Source organism: Sardina pilchardus, chromosome 4, assembly GCF_963854185.1.
Source record: "Sardina pilchardus chromosome 4, fSarPil1.1, whole genome shotgun sequence".
Classification (NCBI taxonomy): domain Eukaryota; kingdom Metazoa; phylum Chordata; class Actinopteri; order Clupeiformes; family Clupeidae; genus Sardina; species Sardina pilchardus.
Genome location: NC_084997.1, coordinates 39,989,649 through 40,013,898, shown reverse-complemented (window position 1 = coordinate 40,013,898; position 24,250 = coordinate 39,989,649). Strand labels below are relative to the sequence as shown.

At 44.0% G+C, this 24,250-nt stretch overlaps 3 protein-coding genes across 10 annotated transcripts in view; 1 reads left to right on the top strand and 2 right to left on the bottom strand.

Annotated features, from left to right (window-relative positions):
- Positions 1-852, bottom strand: part of LOC134079235 (guanylate-binding protein 1-like) — a 150,839-nt gene extending 149,987 nt beyond the window's left edge. For all 4 annotated transcript variants that reach the window (XR_009938894.1, XR_009938893.1, XM_062535467.1 and 1 more), the window contains exon 1: positions 699-852. The gene's annotated coding sequence lies outside the window, so the exon portion shown is untranslated. The remainder of the gene's footprint in view (positions 1-698) is intronic.
- On the top strand, positions 130-17,670 carry LOC134079236 (guanylate-binding protein 1-like). The gene is made up of 12 exons (XM_062535474.1): positions 130-266; positions 4,337-4,523; positions 4,912-4,989; positions 7,698-7,747; positions 8,851-8,960; positions 10,841-11,025; positions 11,129-11,371; positions 12,959-13,239; positions 14,075-14,287; positions 15,059-15,161; positions 16,363-16,556; positions 17,221-17,670. Exons 2-12 carry the CDS (start codon positions 4,337-4,339, stop codon positions 17,464-17,466), a joined length of 1,890 nt encoding a protein of 629 aa, XP_062391458.1. The 5' UTR covers positions 130-266; the 3' UTR covers positions 17,467-17,670.
- A 1,583-nt stretch (positions 17,671-19,253) lies between these two features.
- phf11 (PHD finger protein 11) overlaps positions 19,254-24,250 on the bottom strand; it is an 18,859-nt gene continuing 13,862 nt past the window's right edge. For 4 of the 5 annotated variants that reach the window (XM_062535461.1, XM_062535466.1, XM_062535465.1 and 1 more), the window contains exon 13: positions 19,254-22,163. In XM_062535461.1, the coding sequence (XP_062391445.1) occupies positions 22,075-22,163 (89 nt within the window). In that variant the 3' untranslated portion in view covers positions 19,254-22,074. The remainder of the gene's footprint in view (positions 22,164-24,250) is intronic. The other variant, XM_062535462.1, reaches the window with a different exon arrangement.

Below are 24,250 nucleotides of genomic sequence, written 5' to 3'. Positions count from 1 at the left end.
GCCGGTAAGATAAAGCAACTTCTAAAGACGCCTTGTCTGGCGATTGCACAAACAACTCCCCTTTACAAACACTCGCACTCCCTGACCTTTAGCATCGAGCGTGGGGAAACCAGCAGAGTTACAAGAAATGGCATCCTGAACGCCACGTCTCGGTTGCGCGGCGCGTGCCCAGGATCATAGCTCTTTTCAGTTTCGGTTGCGCTCGCCGGACCAGTTGTGTCTGACGCGCAACAGAGCAGAAACGGCACTCACCGGGAGCACGAAAGGTAATCTTCTCAAGCAGCTCGCTCTGATAAACGAGTCTTATACATGTTTGACGGTTGAGTGTTAATAGATAGGCCTAAATCATGAAATGCTGGATGAATTCGTTTTGAAAAATTGTTAATCACGCTATCGCTGATATTACCACGTTTCAAGTTTAATTACGTACAGGATCTAATTAGGTGTTGGAATATTCTGACATTTTGTGATATTTTCGTTAATTTCTTAACCCACTTTTATAGTTCAAAGCGTGCAGAGATTCGGCTGCAATCCCACTTTCGGTTTCACTTTCAGACTAGCCTACTTAGAACGAACCACATCAAGTAAGCTAAAAAAATATAAGAACATCGACTAATTCTCAGCTGTTTTGACAAATGAAAAGTATCTTTAGGCTAGGCATAACCGGGCGTGGTGTTCGTGGAATATTTGACACTTACGGGAAGGTTAAGAGTCGCCGGTATCTGCAGCCTCTGCTCAGGGTGAACTGCTAGCTACAGAGGATGTGTTGGAGAACAAACTTTCTCTGCTATTCCACACGGTTATCGGTCTGGTTTTAAATATCTTAGAGCTCCAGAGTGTTTCTTTAACAGTGTGTTTCTTGTAACAGACGGTTAAACGGTAGCCTATCTAATCACTAAATTACTCAGACACCGGAATGCGCGCCTGACATGAATATTTGACAACTGCACTGGCGTGCACGCTCAAAGAATAGAAACCAGTTGACGTAAGCATACAGGGCGTAGACCTTAAATATGATATGGGCGTAAAAAAAATCAGTCAAGTCAAGTTACCAAGATGAATCATAACGGTATTTGCCAATAGGCCTTTGAAGTTTCCCTACAAAAAGGTTGGCATCGTTGTATCTTGCGATTGTTTTTCTATGGGAAAATAACATGTCTTTAAACTCCCACAGACTCCCACAAAAAGTTTGAAATGCACTTAAATTGAAGAACTTTCAGGAGGCCTATTTGATCACATGATTGAATGTGCTAAAACAATGATCATTTTAATTTTAGAATCCGTATTAATGCCAACGTTTTTACTCTAATGAATCACTCCGTGTGCTTGCTTTTCCGGTGAGAGCGATGTTTGTTGGGTATTTCTCTTACCCCTTGGTTATTGTGAAAATGCTTGGTTCTATGGGTATCTTCCTCTTCCCCTTCCCCCACCCCTGGATCAGAATGCCCCTCCCCTTAGCCCCGCCCCTGGATCAGAATGCCCCTCCCCCTAGCCCCACCCCTGGATCAGAAGGCGCGTTCAAGTTCAACTCCAAATGACCTCTTGCAGCAACGAGATCTGCCGGTGACAGCAGGGGAGGGGATACAAACGCTGCTATGAAGTTGTACACTCTCTACTTCCCGTAGTCTAGACTTGTCCATGTGACGAAACATGAGGCACGGACCCGCATGGACCCTTGTGGATATGAAGAGGCATCTAAGCACCTTCACATACGTCAGGGATGTAAAAGCCAATTAGGGCAAAGTCCTGACGTCATGAAGGCAGGGTCTAGGCTCCGCAGTACCTCTAGAGCTGCTGCTCCGCTGCTCAGCAGCCGCCTGGCCACGCTTGCTCCCGCGATAAGTTGAGGCCATGTGACACCGACTGACGAGTCGAAAACACACCCATCTAGACCATCGTGGACAGATTTTTAACCACGTGCATCTTGTGCTGCGCAGTTTTTGTGCTGCGCAGCCATCATGAACTCGCCTAATGAGAAATTGCCCTTCCTCTCAGGTGAACGGGTAGAACTAAGGGGGAGGGGTCTTAAACGTTGGAGTGGGGATCGACCATGGAGGTATTATACAGTATATAACTGGAGAGAGTGACTAAGTCCCGCCCTCCATTCAAATGAATGGCGGAGGCTAGGCTAGTAAATCCGGCCAATTCATAGTCAACGCCATATTGAACACTGGAGCTCCGATCCAGCGCCAGTCGGCTCTGACCATGCGCAAAGTTCCAAAGCTGGAAATGACGCATGGACCTAATTGATTTCTATCGGACATTCTGTAAAAATAAAATCATCCTCCAGATCAGAGGGTGGCGATAATGCACATACCTTGCTTGCCGCGTAACAACAAGCAGAAAAAGTTGCTCGGGAACGCACACACCTGAGTCCAGTGGAGTGTCGCACGGAGTAATGATTGGCTGTTGGTACCCGTCCACCAACATGTACGCGCATGAGAGCTCGTGCCCAACACGGATTTTCGTGCACGGAGCTGGTTCTAATTGCTCCATGAGGCGCCATACTTGAAAATGGCGCTTGCTAACATGCCGAAGCTAATCTATACGGCCTTGACCCCCTGGGATCTACGTACTAACTAAGCTACCTCCGGGCTCCTAACAAACAGATACAGGAAATGTTGCCAAGTGTTGCCCATGGACAGTGTTGCCCCCTGCAATATGGCTGCCGTGTTTACGTGTGCCGCCTAAAAGAGCGGTTTAGCTCCCTTTAGATCTAGCTCCCCAGTATCTATGGAATCTATGGAATCCTTAGTTAACCTGTAACCACAGCAGGATAAGCGTTATCAAAGCTCGGAGAGCTATCAGTGGAACATACAGAGCTATCGAAGAGGACTTTATCCTGGGCCAAGGCCACGCTAGTGGGTGTGGGGACACGTATCAGTAACTTATGTTGATTGGTTCTCGACCAAAGGGGGCAGTTCCGCAGATTTCGGGAACTCAGAAATCCTTCTCAATGAGCAGTTGACCAGACCAGCAGCAAAAGCCTGAAGGCGTTGCGTCACTGGGAGGGCGTGCCAGGCTACGTATCAGTAACTTATGTTGGTACAGTAGCTGGTTTTAGCTGGTTTTAGCTGGTCTTTGCTGGTTTCCTTCCAGCTCTTGCTGGTCTCTGCTGGTGTAGCTGGTTAGGCCACCAGGTGGACATGCTGACGTGACCATCTGAGGAAGCTGGTCGTGCTGGTGTGACCAGCCTGTCATGTGGGATACAGCTGGTTTAAGATGGTCATGCTGAGGACCATCAAGAAAAGTAGCTGTGTGCACATCCCACCTTTCAGGTGCACGACAAATGGAGAGTAACTATGGAATGGTAACTATGGAAGGAATGGAATGTCCGCATTCCGCAACACTGATAAATTGCTCCCGTTGTATGAAAAGATGCAACGTTTCGACCCTACTGGGTCTTCAACAGGTTTTTGCCTGATGTTGCGGACATTACATGCCTTCCCATGCTGATGACCAGGCTGCCAAGCTTGACATTGGCCAACATTAGCCATTTAAACTAGCACTGTAGACCAGCAGCACCAGTTAAAATCACCCGCTTGAGGTGTTACGACAACCGAAACCAGCTGAATTACCATTGTAAGCTGGGTAAACCAGCTGAAGATATGTTTTCACAAGAATTATGTTGGTCTAGCAGGTCATAGGGTGGTCAAACAAGCTGGTTAGCAAGCTGGTCAACCAGCAAACCACCTTAAGCTGGTCACCCAGTAAACCACCTTAAAGAGACCCTATGCAACATTTTTATAGTCATAAAATCGCTTAGGAATCGTTGTTTTGCTGGACTGACCAGTTTTATCAAAAACAGTAATATGTCCTCCCGCCCCCAGTGTCCCTATCCGCTATTGCAACCCTGCAGTTTGTCTAGGAGGCGATCGCTCCTTGTTTACATCTGGAAGTCTGAAACACGTAAGGAACAAGAAGAACCACGCTTGCAATTTATAAATATATATATAGCCGATATATGTATAAATATACACGCTAAAGCTGGAGGGGAAGCTCTGCAGAGAAATATGCAAGCATAAATCGAGCGTAAACGAAAAGCGAAACCGGAGATGAAATCGCCAGTCCTGCATAGTTTCTCTTTAAGCTGGTCAACCAGAAAACCACCTTAAGCTGGTCACACTGTTTTATTCAGCAGGGTATAGCAACAGTATGAGGTATTGTTCGCTGTCTTTGACATTGTCTGTGTATGTGTGTAAATGTGGTGTGTGTGTGTGTGTGTGTTTGTGTAAATGTGGTCTGTATGTGTGTGTGTTTGTGTAAATGTGGTCTGTGTGTGTGTGTGTGTGTGTGTAAATGTGGTGTGTGTGTGTGTGTGTGCTTGTCCCCCCAGATGGCAGTCTCCATGGCGTCCCCGGTGTGTCTGGTTGATAACGGGCCTGACGGGTGCATGCGTGTCCAGCAGGAGGCGCTGCAGGTGCTGGAGCAGATCCAGCAGCCGGTGGTGGTGGTGGCCGTGGTGGGGCTCTACCGCACGGGCAAGTCCTACCTCATGAACCGGCTGGCCGGCAAACACACAGGTCAGAGCCACAGCACATCAAGCAGAGCCTGGGATTGGTGGAGATGTAGTGGGCGGGATAACCAGAGAGTGGGATTGGTGGAGATGTAGTGGGCGGGATAACCAGAGCGTGGGATTGGTGGAGATGTAGTGGGCGGGATAACCAGAGCGTGGGATTGGTGGAGATGTAGTGGGCAGGATAACCAGAGCGTGGGATTGGTGGAGAGATGTAGTGGGCGGGATAACCAGAGCGTGGGATTGGTGGAGATGTAGTGGGCAGGATAACCAGAGCGTGGGATTGGTGGAGAGATGTAGTGGGCGGGATAACCAGAGCGTGGGATTGGTGGAGAGATGTTGGGGGTGGGGCCTGAAGATGATGGTCTCTAATGAAGCTCCTCTTGATCTCTCAGGGTTTGCTCTGGGCAGCACCATCGAGTCCAAAACCAAAGGAATCTGGATGTGGTGTGTACCTCACCCCTCTAAACCAGGTGGGTTTGATCACACACACACACACACACACACACACACACACACACACGTAGCCAACCAATGATGTACTCAGGGTTTCCCCCAGAAAATTTGTTAGTTAAGGTGGTGTCTGTCCAGGGGAAGGGGGCGTCGCCGTAGCGTCCCCGCCGCATCGCCGCCACTGCCCTACGATAGGGGGGGGGGGGGGGGGGTTGAGACTGTTGGTTTGACAACGACCGAGTCTTTTAGGAAGCAAGTCTGAGTCGAGACCGAGTCTTAAAGGAGTCAAGGCCGCATCAAGACCAACCAAAGAAAGAGGTTTTCATAATTTACATCACCAAGGATCATATAACAGTTCAATTCCCAAAGGGTAGAGAGGGGATTGTTGGCTACAAGAGCAGTCTAGCACACACTTGTCTAAATCACTTCTTTTCTGATTTGCTTTAAGACAAGGAGGTCAGCTGAAGTAAAAATTTAGTAGGCTGTCAGCATTTCATTAATGTTGAAAATGTTGAATTGTGACACTAATGACAGCAATATACCTGGATTTCACATTCATTGTATCAGATTTAATTGTATCAGCAACCAATTAAACATCATTAACACAATTTAGACAATATTATACCTTAAAAGTGTAAGTTTACAACTCCAATACAGGGCCTTTTGTATCTTTCAAAACCTTTGCACTGCTCAGCATAGCACCATAGGATATATTTTAAAGCCAGTCAATATTATAATATTCTATTAAAACCAAGAATATTTGTAATGGTGGATATTTTAGAATATACCATGAAATAAAGATGAAACTGTATGAAAATGTAACATTGCGACTGTATGGTAAAGTTAATGAATTGTGATTTAGTAGCCTAAAGCTGCAATTCTTTGATTGAAGCTGTATATTGTGCGTGCCTGTTGCTCATAATAGCCTAAGAGAGCAGGAACGTTTTTAATGCTTTTTAAAACATAATTAGCGAGATCGTACCGCATTGAACGCTAATATTTTGTCACTAGCAACCAAATCTGTCATCTGTCAAATACAGTTGCATGTTCAGCTCTGAACAAAAACATTCAGGAATTATTTCTACAAAACGGAAACGTGCGTCCCGCCCGGTCGGGATGAATGAAACTGGCATGGGAGACAAGAGGCTACATTTTAAAGTTTAAACTAGCCTGCAACCTCAGACAATTTCAGAATTTTACAACACGTGAATGAATAGCCGTCACAAGTTGTTGTTAGCTGTAGGCTAGATGGCACAAGTGTTTGTCACAACAAATTACAAGATGCAGTGGGCTGTGCATTCATAGACGAGTGATAAAAAAAAAAAAAAAAGATTTGCGCTCAAAAGTGTTATGCCGCTCATCCCACACATTTGGTAGATTCAACGGAGAACCATTCCTGTGAGAGTCGTCAAATCTAGCTAGGTTTAGGCTGTGTTTGCAGTCACTCTGAGATATGCGTGGCAGTGGAACCTGATATTAAATACTCATGCTGAATGAGCGCGTCGCCTGTGCGCATAGGCCAACTCGATTTGAAAAAGTTTATTTTTTTATGCGTTCTACAGAGAAGGGAGACTAGCGGCTACGGTTTGGAATGACAGGGAGAAAACATGACAGAGTAATACGGCGAATATCACTATACATAATATTTATTTATTTATTTATTGAAGACGCTAGTTAAGGCGGCAGCCCTGTGTTGTTAAGGCGGCCGCCTTATCAGGAAAGCGCTGCGGGAAACCCTGTGTACTTGTACTAGCCTGACGCAGAGGGGGAGTGGATGGAATGTGATTTTTAGAATAAATTTTTTAGACCAAGAACAACAATGTGTTCAAAATCAACAATTCAGACACTAGGTGCTTTCACACTGCACAACAAGCTGGCAATTTGCCGTCTTTTTTGCGGCGCGGCCCGAGCTTTCACACTGGAGGCGGGACTTCGTCACGCTCTCCAGTTATATAATACCTCCGTGGTTCAACACCAGCAGACGCAGTGTGAAAGCTCTGGCCGCGCCACAAAAAAGACGGCAAATTGCCAGCTTGTTGTGCAGTGTGAAAGCACCTAGTGTCTGAATTGTTGATTTTGAACACATTGTTGTTCTTGGTCTAAAAAATTTATTCTAAAAATCACATTCCATCCACTCCACCTCTCGCCCACTCCCCCTCTGCGTCAGGCTAGTACAAGTACATCATCGGTTGGCTATGTGTGTGTGTGTGTGTGTGTGTATAACAGTTATATATAACACCTCCGTGGTTCAACAGCAACCGTTTTGTTTGATTGGTTGCCTTGTTTTCGTATGGGCATAAAAGAACGATTTGATTGGTTGCCTTGTTTTCGTACAGGCATAGAAGCTTGTAAGTGGAGCAAGTCAAGACCAAATTTCCTAACATCAAATTTTGTTGCAAATTTTGCTATTAATGTTAACATGCAAAGCAAACAGGACACTTACATACACACACACACACACACACACACACACACACACACACACACACACACACACACACAAACACACACACACACACACACACACACACACACACACACACACCTACCTGGTGAAATACACACCTGCACACACTCCAAATATCTACCACTCCTGTAACACCTACACTCTATAAACAAACACACACACACACACACACACACACACACACACACACACACACACACACACACACACACACACACACACAGTATAAATAAACATGCATGTTGTGTTTTTACCAAACAGGACACACTCTGGTGCTGCTTGACACAGAAGGACTTGGAGATGTTGAGAAGGTGAGAGAGAGAAGGTGTGCGTGTGTGTGTGTGTGTGTGTGTGTGTGTGTGTGTGTGTTCAGGCTGTGTATTTGTCAGATGTGACACACACTCTTATATGATTTGTTTTATACTTAATTTGTGTGTAGGTGTAGGTATGTGTTTGTTTTATGTAAGGGCTGTCAAGTGATTAAGAAATGTAAGTGCATGACATTATATAATTCATTACAATGACTAAATTAAAGGTATATTCCGCCATTTTTGGAAATAAACTCATTTTCCATCTCCCCTCGAGCAAAACAATTGATATTTACCTTTTTCCCGTTCATCCAGCCATTTTGTGAGTCTGGCGATACAACTTTTAGCTTCAGCCCAGCAAAGATCATTAAATCGGATTAGACCATTAGCTTCTCGCCTGCTAGCATCATGCTTAAAAGTGACTAAGATTTCAAATAATTTTCCCATTTAAAACGTCTTTTCTCAAGTTAGAAAGTGCAATAAGACCAACTAAAAATGAGACCTGGCATTTTTCTTGGCGGATTTGACATGGAACTCTCATCTGGCATAATAATCAAGGAAAGTTGCAAACGTACCATGGGCGCAGAGATATCACGCTGCATGGTAAAATAGTCCCCATAGGCAACAAGCAGTAGTAGTGTGTGATATCACTGCACCTATAGTACATTTGCAACTGTTTGCAACGGTTTGTAAACTTCTGTTGACGTCTCAAAGATTGAAACAAAACAAAAGGTTTTGATGTTACAGGTTAGATGCTAAAAATGACTACCCTAGATTACGCTGCCGCTCATAAATGCGGTAGTAATTGTTTTTTTATATAGGCGTCTTGTGCATCTCCATGTTTCCCTATTCCAACCCCGAGAATGCGAACAAATCTGAGCTGAAAGCCGAGTTTGACAAATTTATCACATAACTATCACCTGATCCTATCAAATAGCTATTGTAGGATCACTTAACTTCATACGCGACTTAAGGCTTTGTGTAGCCTCGATATGTCTAGATAGCCTAGATACTGTACGTCTGACTTGCTTCGTAGGATACCCCACTGGGCTTTGAAAGTCCTTCCTAGCACGCTTTTTGATATGTTTTGATGCTGTGGTTGGCAGGGCGACGAGAAACATGACACGTGGATCTTCTGTCTGGCTGTTCTACTCAGCAGCTCTCTGGTCTACAACAGCATGGGCACCATCGACAACACTGCCCTGGAGAAACTGCAGTATCCTTTCACAAAGGCCCAATCCCAATGTCAGCCCTAAAGACTAGGACTAAGGACTCACAGACTTAATTGATCTCGGGTTGCTAAGTGAGTGAGTTGGGACAGCACTTCTTGAGATCACATGTACCTTGGCGATGTTTACTAACAAAGACGTTGCTAACATTTGCACCATGCACGTGTGTGTCATGCGTGCTGTTGTTTACCTTCATTTCCGGATTTTTCTATGATCTCCGCGGTAAACGTCACAACAGATGCAGACTCACGGAAACTGCTCGGTAAGTGTGTACTCAAACCCTCACGCCCGTTGTAATTCGACATTGGGACAGCCCTAAGCCCTTTCAAATTTCGCGAGAACGCGCACCAAAGTCTGTGAGTCTGTGAGTCCGGACATTGGGATTGGGCCACTGTAACAACTCATGTTTAGTTTGATACTCAGAAAAATGTGCAAGATCGTACTGAAGTATGCTGTAATATTTACACATGCAGGTACAGAAGTATGCTGTAATATTTACACATGCAGGTACAGAAAAATGTGCATGATCGTACATAAGTATGCTGTAATATTTACACATGCAGGTACAGAAGTATGCTGTAATATTTACACATGCAGGTACAGAAGTATGCTGTAATATTTACACATGCAGGCATTTTCCTAAAACAGGATGATTTATGCTGTTGTGTCGGAGCATGCTGTCGGGTTCAGTGAATATGATCCAAAACATCTTATCTTGCCTGCGGCACCTTTAAAAGCATGCTGTCGGTCTCAGTGAATATGATCAAGACATCCTGCCTGCGGCACCTTTAAAAGATTGGGTTTGGTCTGGTGCTAGCTAGGCCAGTGGGAACCCTGAATATCATTAACATGTTGACCTTAAGGGTTTGGACCACAGCCTGTAGGCAGAGAATGTCTAATAAGGGGAGAAGGACCACTTGCTAAATACTTCCGCATGGTACTGCAACTAGAGGGCGATCACGAGCAAGTGATGAATGAATGGGTAGCAATGGAGCTGAACCCCCCAATACCACATTTGTCTTTATATAATTTTTTCTCCTGAAATTGCATTAATGCATGCGATGCAGGATAACTTGACTTGACAATTAGCTGACCAATGCAATTTTCAATATGTGTTGTTATTCCTAAAAACCCTTTCAAAGTTTTCATGTCACGTGACACAAATGCGAACCACTTTACGGCCATAGACCTAAAAGAAGGTTCAGCTTCACGACGTCGTCGTAATCGGTCGCGATTTCTCGCTGACCAATCAGCATCCATGAGCTAAATGCTAGCATGTTACGCGGAAAGCAGCCCATCCTATGAAAAGCAGAAAGGACATGAGTGACTTTTTATTTCATTTCCAGTGGAAAACCTATACTCAGGTAGCTACTACGACCATGTACATTAAGAAATGAAGTTGTCAACTGTGAAAAAAACGAGTTTTAGCCGCTTAGCTCCATAGACCACAATTCATTTATCACTTGCTCGGCAGCGCCCCTAGCGGAATTTCAACAGATTGCAGGAACAATCCGGTACAATGGAGTTAATAGGAAGTGGACTGGCTCTCCCTAAAGGGGCTCTGCTGTAGGCCACCAGTGGTCCATCCCTGACATAACCTGAGGTCCCATTCTCCTGAACAGCTCCTCCTACAGCTGAGGTGCCGTATTGCATGAGATAGAGGTCCCATTCTCCTGAACAGCTCCTCCTACAGCTGAGGTGCTGCATTGCATGAGATAGAGTCCCATTCTCCTGAACAGCTCCTCCTACAGCTGAGGTGCTGCATTGCATGAGATAGAGTCCCATTCTCCTCAACAGCTCCTCCTACAGCTGAGGTGCTGCATTGCATGAGATAGAGTCCCATTCTCCTCAACAGCTCCCCCTACAGATATGTGACGGAACTGACAGAGCACATCAAGGTGAAGTCCAGCGGTTATGACCAGGCCACGGAGCTGATGCGTGTGTTCCCGTCCTTCGTGTGGACGGTCAGAGACTTCACCCTGGAGCTGATCATGAACGGCAAACCCATCACTGCTGACCAGTACCTGGAGAGTGCCCTGAAGCTCAAACCAGGTGACACACACACACACACGCACACACATCACACACACACATACACACACACACACACACGCACACTAATGGTTTAGAGGTTTTGTTGTGTTGTGTTGATTAGGCCACACTGCTGAGATCTCGAGGCACAACCAGGTGCGTCAGGGCCTGAGGGATTTCTTTGCTGAGCGCCGCTGCTTTGTGTTCGAGCGTCCGGCCAACACCAAGAAGATGCATCGCATGGAGGAGCTGACGGACGCAGACCTGGATAGCGACTTTGTGGAGGCAGCCAAGGAGTTCTGCAGCCACATATTCAGCAGTGCCAAGCCCAAAACCATGAGGGGCGGCCTGGGGGTCACCGGCAGGAGTGGGTAGCACCAGCACCCACTAATAATGCCCCAGTGCTAATGTCCCAGTGCTAATGTCCCAGTGCTAATACCCCAGCCACTAATAATGCCCCAGTGCTAATACCCCAGCCACTAATAATGCCCCAGTGCTACTACCCCAGTGCTAATACCCCAGTGCTACTACCCCAGTGTTAACGCCCCAGTGTTAAAACCACAGTGCTAATACCCAATGCTAATACCCCAGTGCTAATACCCAATGCTAATACCCCAGTGCTAATACCCCAGTGTTAACACTCCATGGCTAATACCTCAGTGCTAATGCCCCAGTGTTAATACCCCACTGCAAATACCTCAGTGCTAATACCCCAGCAGTATTAATAGACTATCACTTAGGTCCAAATGCTAATTAGCCTAGAAATCTAGACGCCCCTAGCGGCAGCAAATGTAATTTGGCTGGCGGGGCAGTCTAGGCACGATCCATAGAGCCAGGGAGCTGAGAACCCGAAGCACCAGCGGGCCAATCACAGCGTGTATAGAGTCGGTGGGCGGGCTTAACATAATGGTGACTGACATGCGACCAGAAGTTGCGACGTAACGTATCCTGTTATTTGAAAACAAGAAGATGATTCGTTTAGCGTTATTCTATTGCGTGGAGAGGGAAGGTTACGCATCCAGCTACTTGAAAACAAGAAGATGATTCATTTAGTGTTATCCTATTGCGGCAAGGGAATTTGAAAGACAACTGTTTATCCCACCCCTCCGATTGAGCCCTGTCTACGGTGAGTGTCCAGACCCTACATCTTGATGTGGGTCTGGCTCCATCAGGCTACCTCATTCCTCCTCATTAGTCATCATTCATCCTCATTAGTCCTCATTCATCCTCCAAATGCTAATACCATACCCACGCATTCATGATCCCAAAGTCCCATTGCTAAAGTTTTACACTTTATCATAAAATAGGCATGTGTGTTAGTTAGCATTAGCTGGTAATGGCTATGTGTGTTACATAACTGGCATATAATGGGCATGTGTACTAGTTAACATTCACTGCTCTATTATGGGCATGGTGCTAGTTAGTATTAGCTGGTCTTATATGGGCATGTGCTAGTTAACATTAGCTGGTCTATTATGGGCATGATTCTAGTTAGGATTAGCTAGTCAATTATGAGCATGGTGCTAGTTAGTGTTGCCTGGTATGTAAGGGCATGTGTGCTAGTTAGCATTCGCTGGTATGCAATGGGCAGGTGCACTAGTTAGCATTAGCTGCAATGGGCAGGTGTGCTAGTTAGCATTAGCTTGTATATTAGCTTGGCGATGTGAACTAGTTACTTTTAGCTGGTGTTAGCTGGTATATAATGGCCATTTGCACTAGTTAGCATTATCTGATAGATTAGCCTGGGCATTTGTCCTAGTTAGCATTAGCAGGTATATATTGGGCATTTGTGCTAGGTAGCGTTAGCTCTTGTTAGCCGGTATATAATGGGCAGGTGTGCTAGTTAGTGTTAGCTGGTATGTAATGGGCATGTATGCTAGTTAGTGTTAGCCGGTATATAATGGGCAGGTGTGCTAGTTAGCATTAGCTAACGATAAGATCGTGTGTCTTGCAGTGCTGGGCAGCCTGGCAGAGACGTATGTGGAGGCGATCCGCAGTGGGCAGGTGCCCTGTCTGGACAGCGCTGTGGAGTCTCTGGCGCTAATCCAGAACGGGCGCGCCGTGGCAGAGGCGCTGGAGTTCTACCAGAGAGAGATGGAGCGCGGGGTGCGCTTACCCACCGAGACACAGGAGGCGCTGTCTCAGATCCACTCTGCTGCAGAGAAACAGGCCGTTCACATCTTTGTCAGCGGATCCTTTAACGACCAAGAACACAAGCACCAGATCGAGCTCATGGTACAACACACATACACACATAGACCACACACACACACACACACACTCACCATATACACACCATACACACAACTCGGCCTTGTCACTTCATTCATAACCTAGAAGAGTTTACTTGGTATCAATAGACCTCTGAAGTTCGCCTACAAAAAAGCTTTGCCCAAATAAGGAGATCCGGCATCTTGAGTTTCAATTATCTCACCTGTTAAACTCTCGCAGGGATGATGACATTGGAAATGCAGACGTTTTTCGCTACACAGTTTTGTCCACTGCCGTCTAGTGGATACTGTGATCTCCGGTAGGTGAAGACGGCACACTTTGATCTTTGCTACCCCAGAGCTAACTTGCAATGCATCTTGTCATAGGCAGTTTGTTTCAATTAACTCCCGGATCTCCTTATATGGGCAAAGGTGGCAGCTTTGGATCCTTTTTGTAGGCAAACTTAAGAGGTCTATTGATAGCCCTGTGTCTCCTCTTTCATCTGACATGCGTTGCATATCTATCCGATGCCAAGTTGGCGAGTAATTCAAACGAGAGTAATGGGTGCGTAGGTGAGCGCAGAGCTGTACAGACTGTAAAAATGATACAATTGATTTCATTTCATGATTTGTTTTAATTTTCATACTTGAGCTGACGTAGTTTAGTGCGTAGATTAGTTGGAACGTCCCACTTATGCTCTTTCGTACAATACAGTTCTCAACTTGCTGCAACTAATAAATGTGGAGCAATTTAACAGAGAAGAATGGGTGTTTTTGGATGTACTTTGAGTCAATCAGGCTCTAAGGGTTCATCTCTGGTGTGTGTGTGTGTGTGTGTGTGTGTGTTTCTCTCTCCTCAGACGATCATGCAGGAGCGGTATGAGGAGTGGTGTCGGCGCAACGTGCTGGAGTCGCGGCGTGTGTGTCGAGGCGTCCTGTCCCGCGTGTGTGCTGCTCTGGACGAGGCCGTGGTGGGGGGGGCGTACACGCGGCCGGGGGGGTACGATGCCTACTGCGGAGACCTGAAGGAGGCCACACAACTCTACAGAGCAGAACAGGGCACTGGACTACTGGTGAGGCCAGAGGGGGTGTGTGTGTGTGTGTGTGCGTGCGTGCGTGTATGTGTGTGTGTGTGTGTGTGTGTGTGTGTGTGCGTGTGTGCGCAGACTGCGCACCATGTGTATGTGTTAGATCTGTCACGGTTCTCCAAATCTTTGATTCGATTTAATTTTCGATTTTACACTCTATTCAATTTTAAATCTTTTTAAAGTTTTATCATTAATGCATTTCTTATGATCACTTTTTAAAGTTATATCATTAATGCATTTCTTATGATTACTTTTTAAAGTTCTATCATTAATGCATTTCTTATGATTACTTTTTAAAGTTATATCATTAATGCATTTCTTATGATCACTTTTTGGTACTATTTTATCTGATTATTCTATATCTGAAACTATAAAGTCTGTTTCAGAGGGGTTTTATTTTCAAACTGCTTTTTCTTTTGAAACTGTTTCTACCACGACCTTGTAAACAGAACAAACATTAAACATAGATGTGAACATAGTGAAATGTGAATAATAATTTAATAATAATAAAAAGATAATAATTTGATTGTTAATGATCCTATCGGAACAGATGAAACAAGTTATGGGGCTTGGCAGTGTTCTCAGTTCTAGGAGGGTGACCTAAAGGTGATCTGTCTGTGTGGCTGTATCATCCGTGTGTGGTTGTGATTTTGGAAGAGATGGCAGGCTCATCTTGTGTGTGTGTGTGTGTGTGTGTGTGTGTGTGTGTGTGTGTGTGTGTGTGTGTGCTCTAATTGTGCATGTGTGGTCTGCCAGAGAGAGGAGGTCCTGACGGAGTATCTGAAGGAGAAGAGTGCCGTTGGAGAGAACATCCTGTCAGCTGACCGCTCCCTGACTGAAGCCCAGCAGAGGATGGAAGGTACATTACTACACTACAGTATACTAAAGCACACATTACTACACTACAGTATACTAAAGCACACATCTCTACACTACAGTATACTAAAGCACACAGTACTACACTACAGTATACTAAAGCACACAGTACTACACTACAGTATACTAAAGCACACATTACTACACTACAGTATACTAAAGCACACATCTCTACACTACAGTATACTAAAGCACACAGTACTACACTACAGTATACTAAAGCACACATTACTACACTACAGCATACTAAAGCACACATTACTACACTACAGTATACTAAAGCACACAGTACTACACTACAGTATACTAAAGCACACAGTACTACACTACAGTATACTAAAGCACACATTACTACACTACAGTATACTAAAGCACACATTACTACACTACAGCATACTAAAGCACACATTACTACACTACAGCATACTAAAGCACACATTACTACACTACAGCATACTACTAAAGCACACATTACTACACTACAGCATACTACTAAAGCACACATTACTACACTGCAGTATACTAAAGCACACAGTACTACACTACAGTATACTAAAGCACACATTACTACACTACAGCATACTACTAAAGCACACATTACTACACTACAGCATACTACTAAAGCACACATTACTACACTACAGCATACTAAAGCACACATTACTACACTACAGTATACTAAAGCACACATTACTACACTACAGTATACTAAAGCACAGAGTATACTAAAGCACACATTACTACACTACAGCATACTAAAGCACACAGTACTACACTACAGTATACTAAAGCACACATTACTACACTACAGCATACTAAAGCACACAGTACTACACTGCAGTATACTAAAGCACATAGTATACTAAAGCACACATTACTACACTACAGTATACTAAAGCACACATTACTACACTACAGTATACTAAAGCACACATTACTACACTACAGCATACTAAAGCACACATTACTACACTACAGTATACTAAAGCACACATTACTACACTACTATTTTATTGAGCACCTAGTATTACAGATCTTATATGAAAAGAGGTATATAGGTATATACAAATATTGATTGATGGATTGATTGATTGATGAATTGATTGATTGATTGATTGATTGATGGATTGATTGATTGATGAATTGACTGATTTCCTTTGCTGGTCTGTTGTCCTCCTCCGCAGTGGAGAAGATGAGGCGAGCGGAGGCGGAGCAGCAGAGGAGGCTCCTGGAGGAGCACAACCGCATCCAGCAGCAGGCCATCCAGGACCAGCAGAGGAGCAACCAGGAGAACATGCGGCAGATGGAGGCCAAGATGGAGGAGGAGCGGCTCAGAGCCAAGGAGGAGCTGGAGCGTGTGGTCTCCGCTAAACTGAAGGTAAGATGGAGGAGGGTGTGCTAAACTGAAGGTAAGATGGAGGAGCGTGTGCTAAACTGAAGGTAAGATGGAGGAACGTGTGCTAAACTGAAGGTAAGATGGAGGAGCGTGTGCTAAACTGAAGGTAAGATGGAGGAACGTGTGCTAAACTGAAGGTAAGATGGAGGAACGTGTGCTAAACTGAAGGTAAGATGGAGGAGCGTGTGCTAAACTGAAGGTAAGATGGAGGAGCGTGATGTCGCCGCTAAACTGAAGGTAAGATGGAGGAGCGTGTGCTAAACTGAAGGTAAGATGGAGGAGCGTGTGGTCGCCGCTAAACTGAAGGTAAGATGGAGGAGCGTGTAGTCGCCGCTAAACTGAAGGTAAGATGGAGGAGCGTGTGGTCGCCGCTAAACTGAAGAGGAGGAGAAGAGGCTCAGAGCTAAAGAGGAGCTGGAGCGTGTGGTAGTGTGTGTGTGTGTGTGTGTGTGTGTGTGTGTTTATTGAGTGTAGGTGTTACAGGAGTGGTAGATATTTGGAGTGTGTGCAGGTGTGTATTTCAAATGCTGTGTGTGTGTGTGTGTGTTTATAGTGTAGGTGTTACAGGAGTGGTAGATATTTGGAGTGTGTGCAGGTGTGTATTTCAAATGCTGTGTGTGTGTGTGTGTGTGTGTGTGTGTTTCAGGAGCAAGAGAACTCTCTGAGCGAGGGCTTTAAGGAGCGCGCTGGACAGATGCAGGCGGAGGTGGACAAGCTGAAGCAGGAGCAGCAGCAGAGGCAGCAGCAGGCGCAGCAACAAGGCTCCTCCTGGCTGGACACCACAGCGGACGTGCTGGAGAGTGGCGGGATGGCAGCCGCCCTTGTTCCCGGCTGGGGGCTCGCAGGACTGGGCTCTATGGTAGTGGGGAAGGTCCTTCGCTGGCTGAAGTAGGAACTTGGGCAGGCAGAGTCCTCCACCGATTAAACTGGGGACTACTTGAGATTAGTACAAGTTATATATACCTCTATTTTTGACAGTTCTCAGTTTATATATTATATATTTCTAATACCGTAGAGTCATATGTAGAACCACAAGTGTTATTTGATTGTCATTTTGTTCACTTTTCTAATCTGAAATAAACCGACATCACTCCTGATGAAAGAGCCTGTTATTTCCTGGGGTATAGGGGTTATGTTAGCACTAGCCATGAGTTAATATAATAAAGGTATTACAAGGTAGCATGAGTTATTACCAGGGTTCCCACGCTAAGTCAAATGTGAAATTCCCTGACAAAAAAACCCTGTATTTCCATGACCTTGACCTACTATGTAATGAAAGAATTGTTAAAGAATAATTTACTTTCTTAGAGCGGGACATTAATAAATGGAGTAAACAAAGTTGGGCTACTCAAGCAGCAGTATAGCTAAGAACCATACACCATATATTAAAGGTGCGCTAAGAACCATACACCATATATTAAAGGTGCGCTAAGAACCATACACCATATATTAAAGGTGCTCTAAGAACCATACACCATATATTAAAGGTGCGCTAAGAACCATACACCAGGTATTAAAGGTGCACTAAGAACCATACACCATATATTAAAGGTGCGCTAAGAACCATACACCAGGTATGGAAATATGTGTATTAAAGGTGCTCTAAGCGATGAAGGGCTATGTAGTGAATAGTGAGCTCGCTCTCTGTTTTGTTTGAACGTCAACTGAAGATGGTGAAGTTACTATGGGGATTATGAAATTACTATGGGGGATTATGAAGATGGTGAAGTTACTATGGGGATTATGAAGCTGATGAGGTTACTATGGGGGATTAGGAAGCTGGTGAAGTTACTATGGGGATTATGAAGATGGTGAAGTTACTATGGGGGATTATGAAGCTGGTGAAGTTACTATGGGGGATTATGAAGATGGTGAAGTTACTATGGGGATTATGAAGTGAAGTTACTATGGGGGATTATGAAGTGAAGTTACTATGGGGATTATGAAGATGGTGAAGTTACTATGGGGATTATGAAGCTGATGAGGTTACTATGGGGGATTAGGAAGCTGGTGAAGTTACTATGGGGATTATGAAGTGAAGTTACTGTGGGGGATTATGAAGTGAAGTTACTATGGGGGATTATGAAGTGAAGTTACTATGGGGATTATGAAGCTGGTGAAGTTACTATGGGGATTATGAAGTGAAGTTACTATGGGGGATTATGAAGCTGGTGAAGTTACTATGGGGGATTATGAAGCTGGTGAAGTTACTATGGGGATTATGAAGTGAAGTTACTATGGGGGATTATGAAGCTGGTGAAGTTACTATGGGGATTATGAAGATGGTGAAGTTACTATGGGGGATTATGAAGCTGGTGAAGTTACTATGGGGATTATGAAGATGGTGAAGTTACTATGGGGATTATGAAGCTGATGAGGTTAGTATGGGGATTATGAAGTTACTATGGGGATTATGAAGATGGTGAAGTTACTATGGGGGATTATGAAGTGAAGTTACTAGGCTATGGGGGATTATGAAGTGAAGTTAATATGGGGGATTGTGAAGATGGTGAAATTACTATGGGGATCACGTCCGAGTGTGAAAAGTTGTTGGAGGGCTGAGCCATAACACTGTAAATGTGTGTCTGAATACAACAGTGTGGAGTCGTGGATCTTCAACTCTAATTCAGTCCCATTTGTACACCAGTGACAACAAGCCCAAAACACTGTAAAGTCAGGTCAAGCCAAGTCTATATATTTATATAGCGCATTTCATAAATAAATTTCATAAACAGTAATAACAAATAAAAGCATAGAGGGGCAATAGTCAAATAACCGTTTACAAAGTAAAGATTGTAATGTGCATCATAATAAAAAAGAAAGCATGAAGGACACAAGAATAATTAAAGACAAATTCAGAATGAGTAACTAAGTGCAGTTAGCAAAAGGCATCTGAAAATAAAAAGTCTAGATTTAAAACTGGCTACAGTTGGGGCCTTTTTTTTAGAGGATTTAGAGCTGAGCTACATAGCAGCTAAAAGCTGCTTCGCCATGTTTAGCTCCTGAGAGGTCTAGTGTACTACTGAAGCATGTCTGATAGGTACAGTGTTGGGGAGTAACGCATTACATGTAATTGCATTCCGAAATTTAATTACAAAATAAATGTAACAGTAATATATTACAGTTACTGGAGAAAAATGTGCAATTCAATTAAAGGTACTTTTGACATTTTTAAAAATTACAATTTGAATTACATCTCAATATTGTCAGCAAAACCTTGCAAAGAATATTGTATGTAAAAATAACTGTTTCCCTCCACAGCCATAGTTTGATACGGGACCATCTGATAGGCTCTATCACATCTACAGCGCCATCAGCGTAGGCCTACATGCCTGCCTGTAAACGTGTTATGATAAAGAAAGAAAAAGGCTGTGTGTGACCTATCTGTACGTTAACTCAGATTGATTTTACAGTAAAATTTGGCTTGAAGTCTGACCTTGTGGTGATTATCATTATATTATCCTCATAAAAAAATATGATGCTAATTAATTAAAAGGGGCTCAATAAAGCCTGAGAATGCCCATGCTGCCATGAGCGCTTGTACCGAACTGCTCAGCAGCCTGGAGACCAAGGCCGAAATCTTCGCATGGATTTGGGGACTATATATATCATTAAAAATTCAAAAAAGTAATCAAAAAGTATTTAGTTACGTTACTCAGATTAAGTAATTCAAATAGTTACACCACTATTACATTTTAAACAGGGTAACTTGTAACTGTAACACATTACATTTCTAAAGTAACCTTCCCAACACATACCGTAGGTTTGTAGGTCCTGCTCTGTTCACTGATTTATAATAAAGCAGTAGTGCTTTAGAGTCACCTCTGTGACTTACTGGACGCCAGCACACCTAAGAATTGGAATAATGTAGTCAGTTCATTTAGTTTTCCTGAGAATCCTAGCTGCTGCATTTTGAATCACCTGAAGCTGTTTGATAATCTTTTTAGGAAGGCCTGTGAAAAAAACCATTGCAGTAATCAACCCTGCTGGAGATAAAAGCATGGACGAGTTTTTGTAAATCATGTTTTGACATTAGCCCTCGAAGTTTGGCGACGTTTTTGAGGTGGTGAAACCTGATTTAGTTATTGCTTTCATATGGCTGTTGAAAAATGTAGATCACTGTCAATTAACACACCAATATGTTTAACAGTATTACGTGCTGTGGATAGTGGCAATGGTAATCCTACGTTTTCCTCCTTTTTACCAAATATAATAACCTTTATAATATAATATATTATATATTATAATATATATAATAACAATTTTTTCTTTGTTCAACTGAAGATAATTTTGAGACATCCAGTTGTTGATTTGGTTAATACACTGACAAAGAGATCTAAGGGGACTGTAGTGATTTGGTGACAGAGCTAAGTAAACTTGTGTGTCATCTACTTAGCTATGACAGGAAATCAGATTATTGATTATTGAAATTTGATGATTTTTCCAAGTGGGAGCATATAGAGGTTGAACCCCAAGTGGCCCCAAGATCGGCCCCAGGGGAACACCACAGGTCAAGGACATTAGGGAGAAAAAAAGAATAGTGAATCAGTCTAACCACTCTTCAGAAGGTGAAACAGAATTATGTTTCCTATTTGTTACTGGATATTGAAGACACTCTGAGTTGGGTACCTGGAGTCTTCTGTTCAAAAATATGTAATAATAAATGTTTGATGCATAGCAATTCCAAAATCCAGTTAATACAGTATACGGTCCAACATTAAGCCATTAACACAGTTAGGGAAACAGTCTTAGACCATTCCTCCAGATCAAGACCAGTGCTCCAGATCAAGACCAGTGCTTCAGATCAAGACCAGTCCTCCAGACCAGTGCTCCAGATCAAGATCAGTCCTCCAGATCAAGATCAGTCCTCCAGATCAAGACCAGTGCTCCAGATCAAGACCAGTGCTCCAGACCAGTGCTCCAGATCAAGACCAGTGCTCCAGATCAAGACCAGTGCTCCAGATCAAGACCAGTGCTCCAGACCAGTGCTCCAGACCAGTGCTCCAGATCAAGACCAGTGCTCCAGATCAAGACCAGTGCTCCAGACCAGTGCTCCAGATCAAGACCAGTGCTCCAGACCAGTGCTCCAGATCAAGACCAGTGCTCCAGATCAAGACCAGTGCTCCAGATTAGTGGGAGACCCTGCAGCAGCACTCAGTCCAGTCCTGCACAGCTGGCCAGAGCAACTGACCCCCTGCAGAGGACATGACTGCTGGTCTGTGGTGACTCCTGATATGTGCTGGTGTGTGGTGGTCAGTGCTGGTCAGTGCTGGTCTGTGCTGCTCAGTGCTGGTCTGTGCTGCTCAGTGCTGGTCTGTGCTGGTCAGTGCTGTTCTGTGCTGGTCAGTGCTGTTCTGTGCTGGTCTGTGCTGCTCAGTGCTGGTCTGTGCTGGTCAGTGCTGGTCTGTGCTGGTCAGTGCTGGTCAGTGCTGGTCTGTGCTGGTCTGTGCTGGTCTGTGCTGGTCTGTGGTCAGTGCTGGTCTGTGCTGCTCTGTGCTGGTCAGTGCTGGTCTGTGCTGGTCAGAGAGCCTCTAGCTGCTTTCAGTGCTTCTCTCCTCTGCTGCAGGTCCTTCAGTTTCACCTCAAATTCTGTCAAAATACAAACACACATTTACAATCAAACACAGGTACACTCAGACAAACACACAGTAACATTCAGACAAACACACAGGTACTCTCAGACAAACACACAGTAACATTCAGACAAACACACAGGTACACTCAGACAAACACACAGTAACATTCAGACAAACATACAGTAACATTCAGACAAACACACAGGTACTCTCAGACAAACACACAGTAACATTCAGACAAACACACGGTAACATTCAGACAAACACACAGGTACACTCAGACAAACACACAGTAACATTCAGACACACACAGTCAAGTCCTTTCAGGTCAGAGTTATTTCTGTAGTTCATTGTTGTCTGCACACCGTGCTTGTTTCTGTAGTGCATTGTTGTGCTTGTCAGATGTTCTATAGTGCACTGTTGTGATTGGTAGGTGTTCTGTAGTGCATTGTTGTGCTTGTCAGGTGTTCTGTAGTGCTAATGGGCCAATTGCTCTGTCAGTTAGCATTGCGCTAGCTGTGCTACGATTTAAAACCGTGCTCCTTAAAACGGAGGTTTTGGAGTTTAACACGCAGCTGCGCACGAAGTTTAACGTGATTGCTGTGTCAGAAATGAGACAGGATCAGCTGGTTCCTAGTTAAATGGGGTTAAACTGCCTGGAAGCCGGAAGTACGCTGTTTTGAGTTTTACCCCAGCAGATGCAGTCGTAATTCAACTGTCTTAACGTATTTCAGGATTTTGACGGGATACTTTTTATGACTCTTGTGGTTAAATGCGCTCTAAGTGCCAAAACACTTGGAAATGTAAAGTACATTTTAATAAAACGCAAGTAATGTTGAAATATATCATGAAATAGTCTGGGCTACTTTTGTGGAAATCTGAATCTGAAATCTTAAATCCAGTAGGCTATGCTATTTATAACATTAAATCAGTCAATCAATCAATTGTCACGAATTAAATAGAACATTACACGGAGGAGCAAAAATAAGCCTTTTAATCGTCACACTTCAGCCCAACTATGGACAAATTATGCTGGGCACTAAACCCACATTCCATGGCTCCGTGCGCATTCCAGCCTTTACGAATCCATGTGGGACGTATTTTGTCAGCGTAAACAGGCCTACACCATGGCCAGGCAAAATGCATCTGTGCGGTGTAGGCTACATAATGTCACAACTGTCTTTAATGCCTGTGAAATGCATGTTAGTGTGTCGGATAGGGGCAGACGTTTTCAAATCATACTGCTCCCCGAGCGCCACTGGTTGGTTGGTTCTCTCTCTCACGGGATGAAAAAAGTACCTATTCTATTCTATTCTATTCTATTCTATTCTATTCAGTCATTGAATGAATGAAAGCGCCTCCCGCAAACAGCGGGTGGAAATCCCTTTCAACGACATGAAACGTAATAGTGAACCTTTAAATATAATAATATTTCAGTGCCCATCAGTCTCTACATTTAGCAACATCACCAAACAGTCCAAAAGTAAATTAAACCCCAAACTAAACTGAAAACTACTGCTTTTAATAGCCTACCAGTGCCGCTAACAAAACGCATGTCTCTCTGCACGTAACAAAAGCTCTTGCCTGGAAGTCAGCCTCAAATAAATGCTTTGCGCAGCCTAAGTAGCCTAAATAAAGACCATAATCGAGGGTTGATGGTACGATCTACCGTGCGTTAGGCTATTTTACGAATAGGCCTACTCGTTCTTTGTACATTTGTAGTTAGGCATTTGCCAACTTAAGCAACTGCTATCTTGTAGCCTTTATTGTAGCCTACTGTGTAATAAGTCTAAACTAGCCAACAGTGTGTGTATGTGTCGGTTTATGAAGCGTAAGCTGTCACCTATCTTGCTATTCTGCAAACTATGGTTTAGTCTACCGCAAAACCATGTCCTTTCCGAGATTAGATTAACACGCATTTAATGCGCCCTCTAGTGGGTGATTTCAATTTCCTTGAAGACACAGCAATTGAGATCAAGGTAAAACGCAGCAGCAGGTTAAACCACAGGTGCATATGACACAGCAATGGAGCTTAAGTCGTCACGTGACTTCTTGCGTCACCACCGAGTTTACAGTAAAACCGTGTTAAACTCCAAACTA

Bases quoted from the DNA above. Each gene is read 5' to 3' on its own strand.
- LOC134079236 (XM_062535474.1), top strand. From the start codon at position 4,337: ATGGCAGTCTCCATGGCGTCCCCGGTGTGTCTGGTTGATAACGGGCCT. The intron at 4,524-4,911 runs GTCAGAGCCACA...TTGATCTCTCAG, and splicing joins GCTGGCCGGCAAACACACAG to GGTTTGCTCTGGGCAGCACC. The intron at 4,990-7,697 runs GTGGGTTTGATC...TTTACCAAACAG, and splicing joins ACCTCACCCCTCTAAACCAG to GACACACTCTGGTGCTGCTT.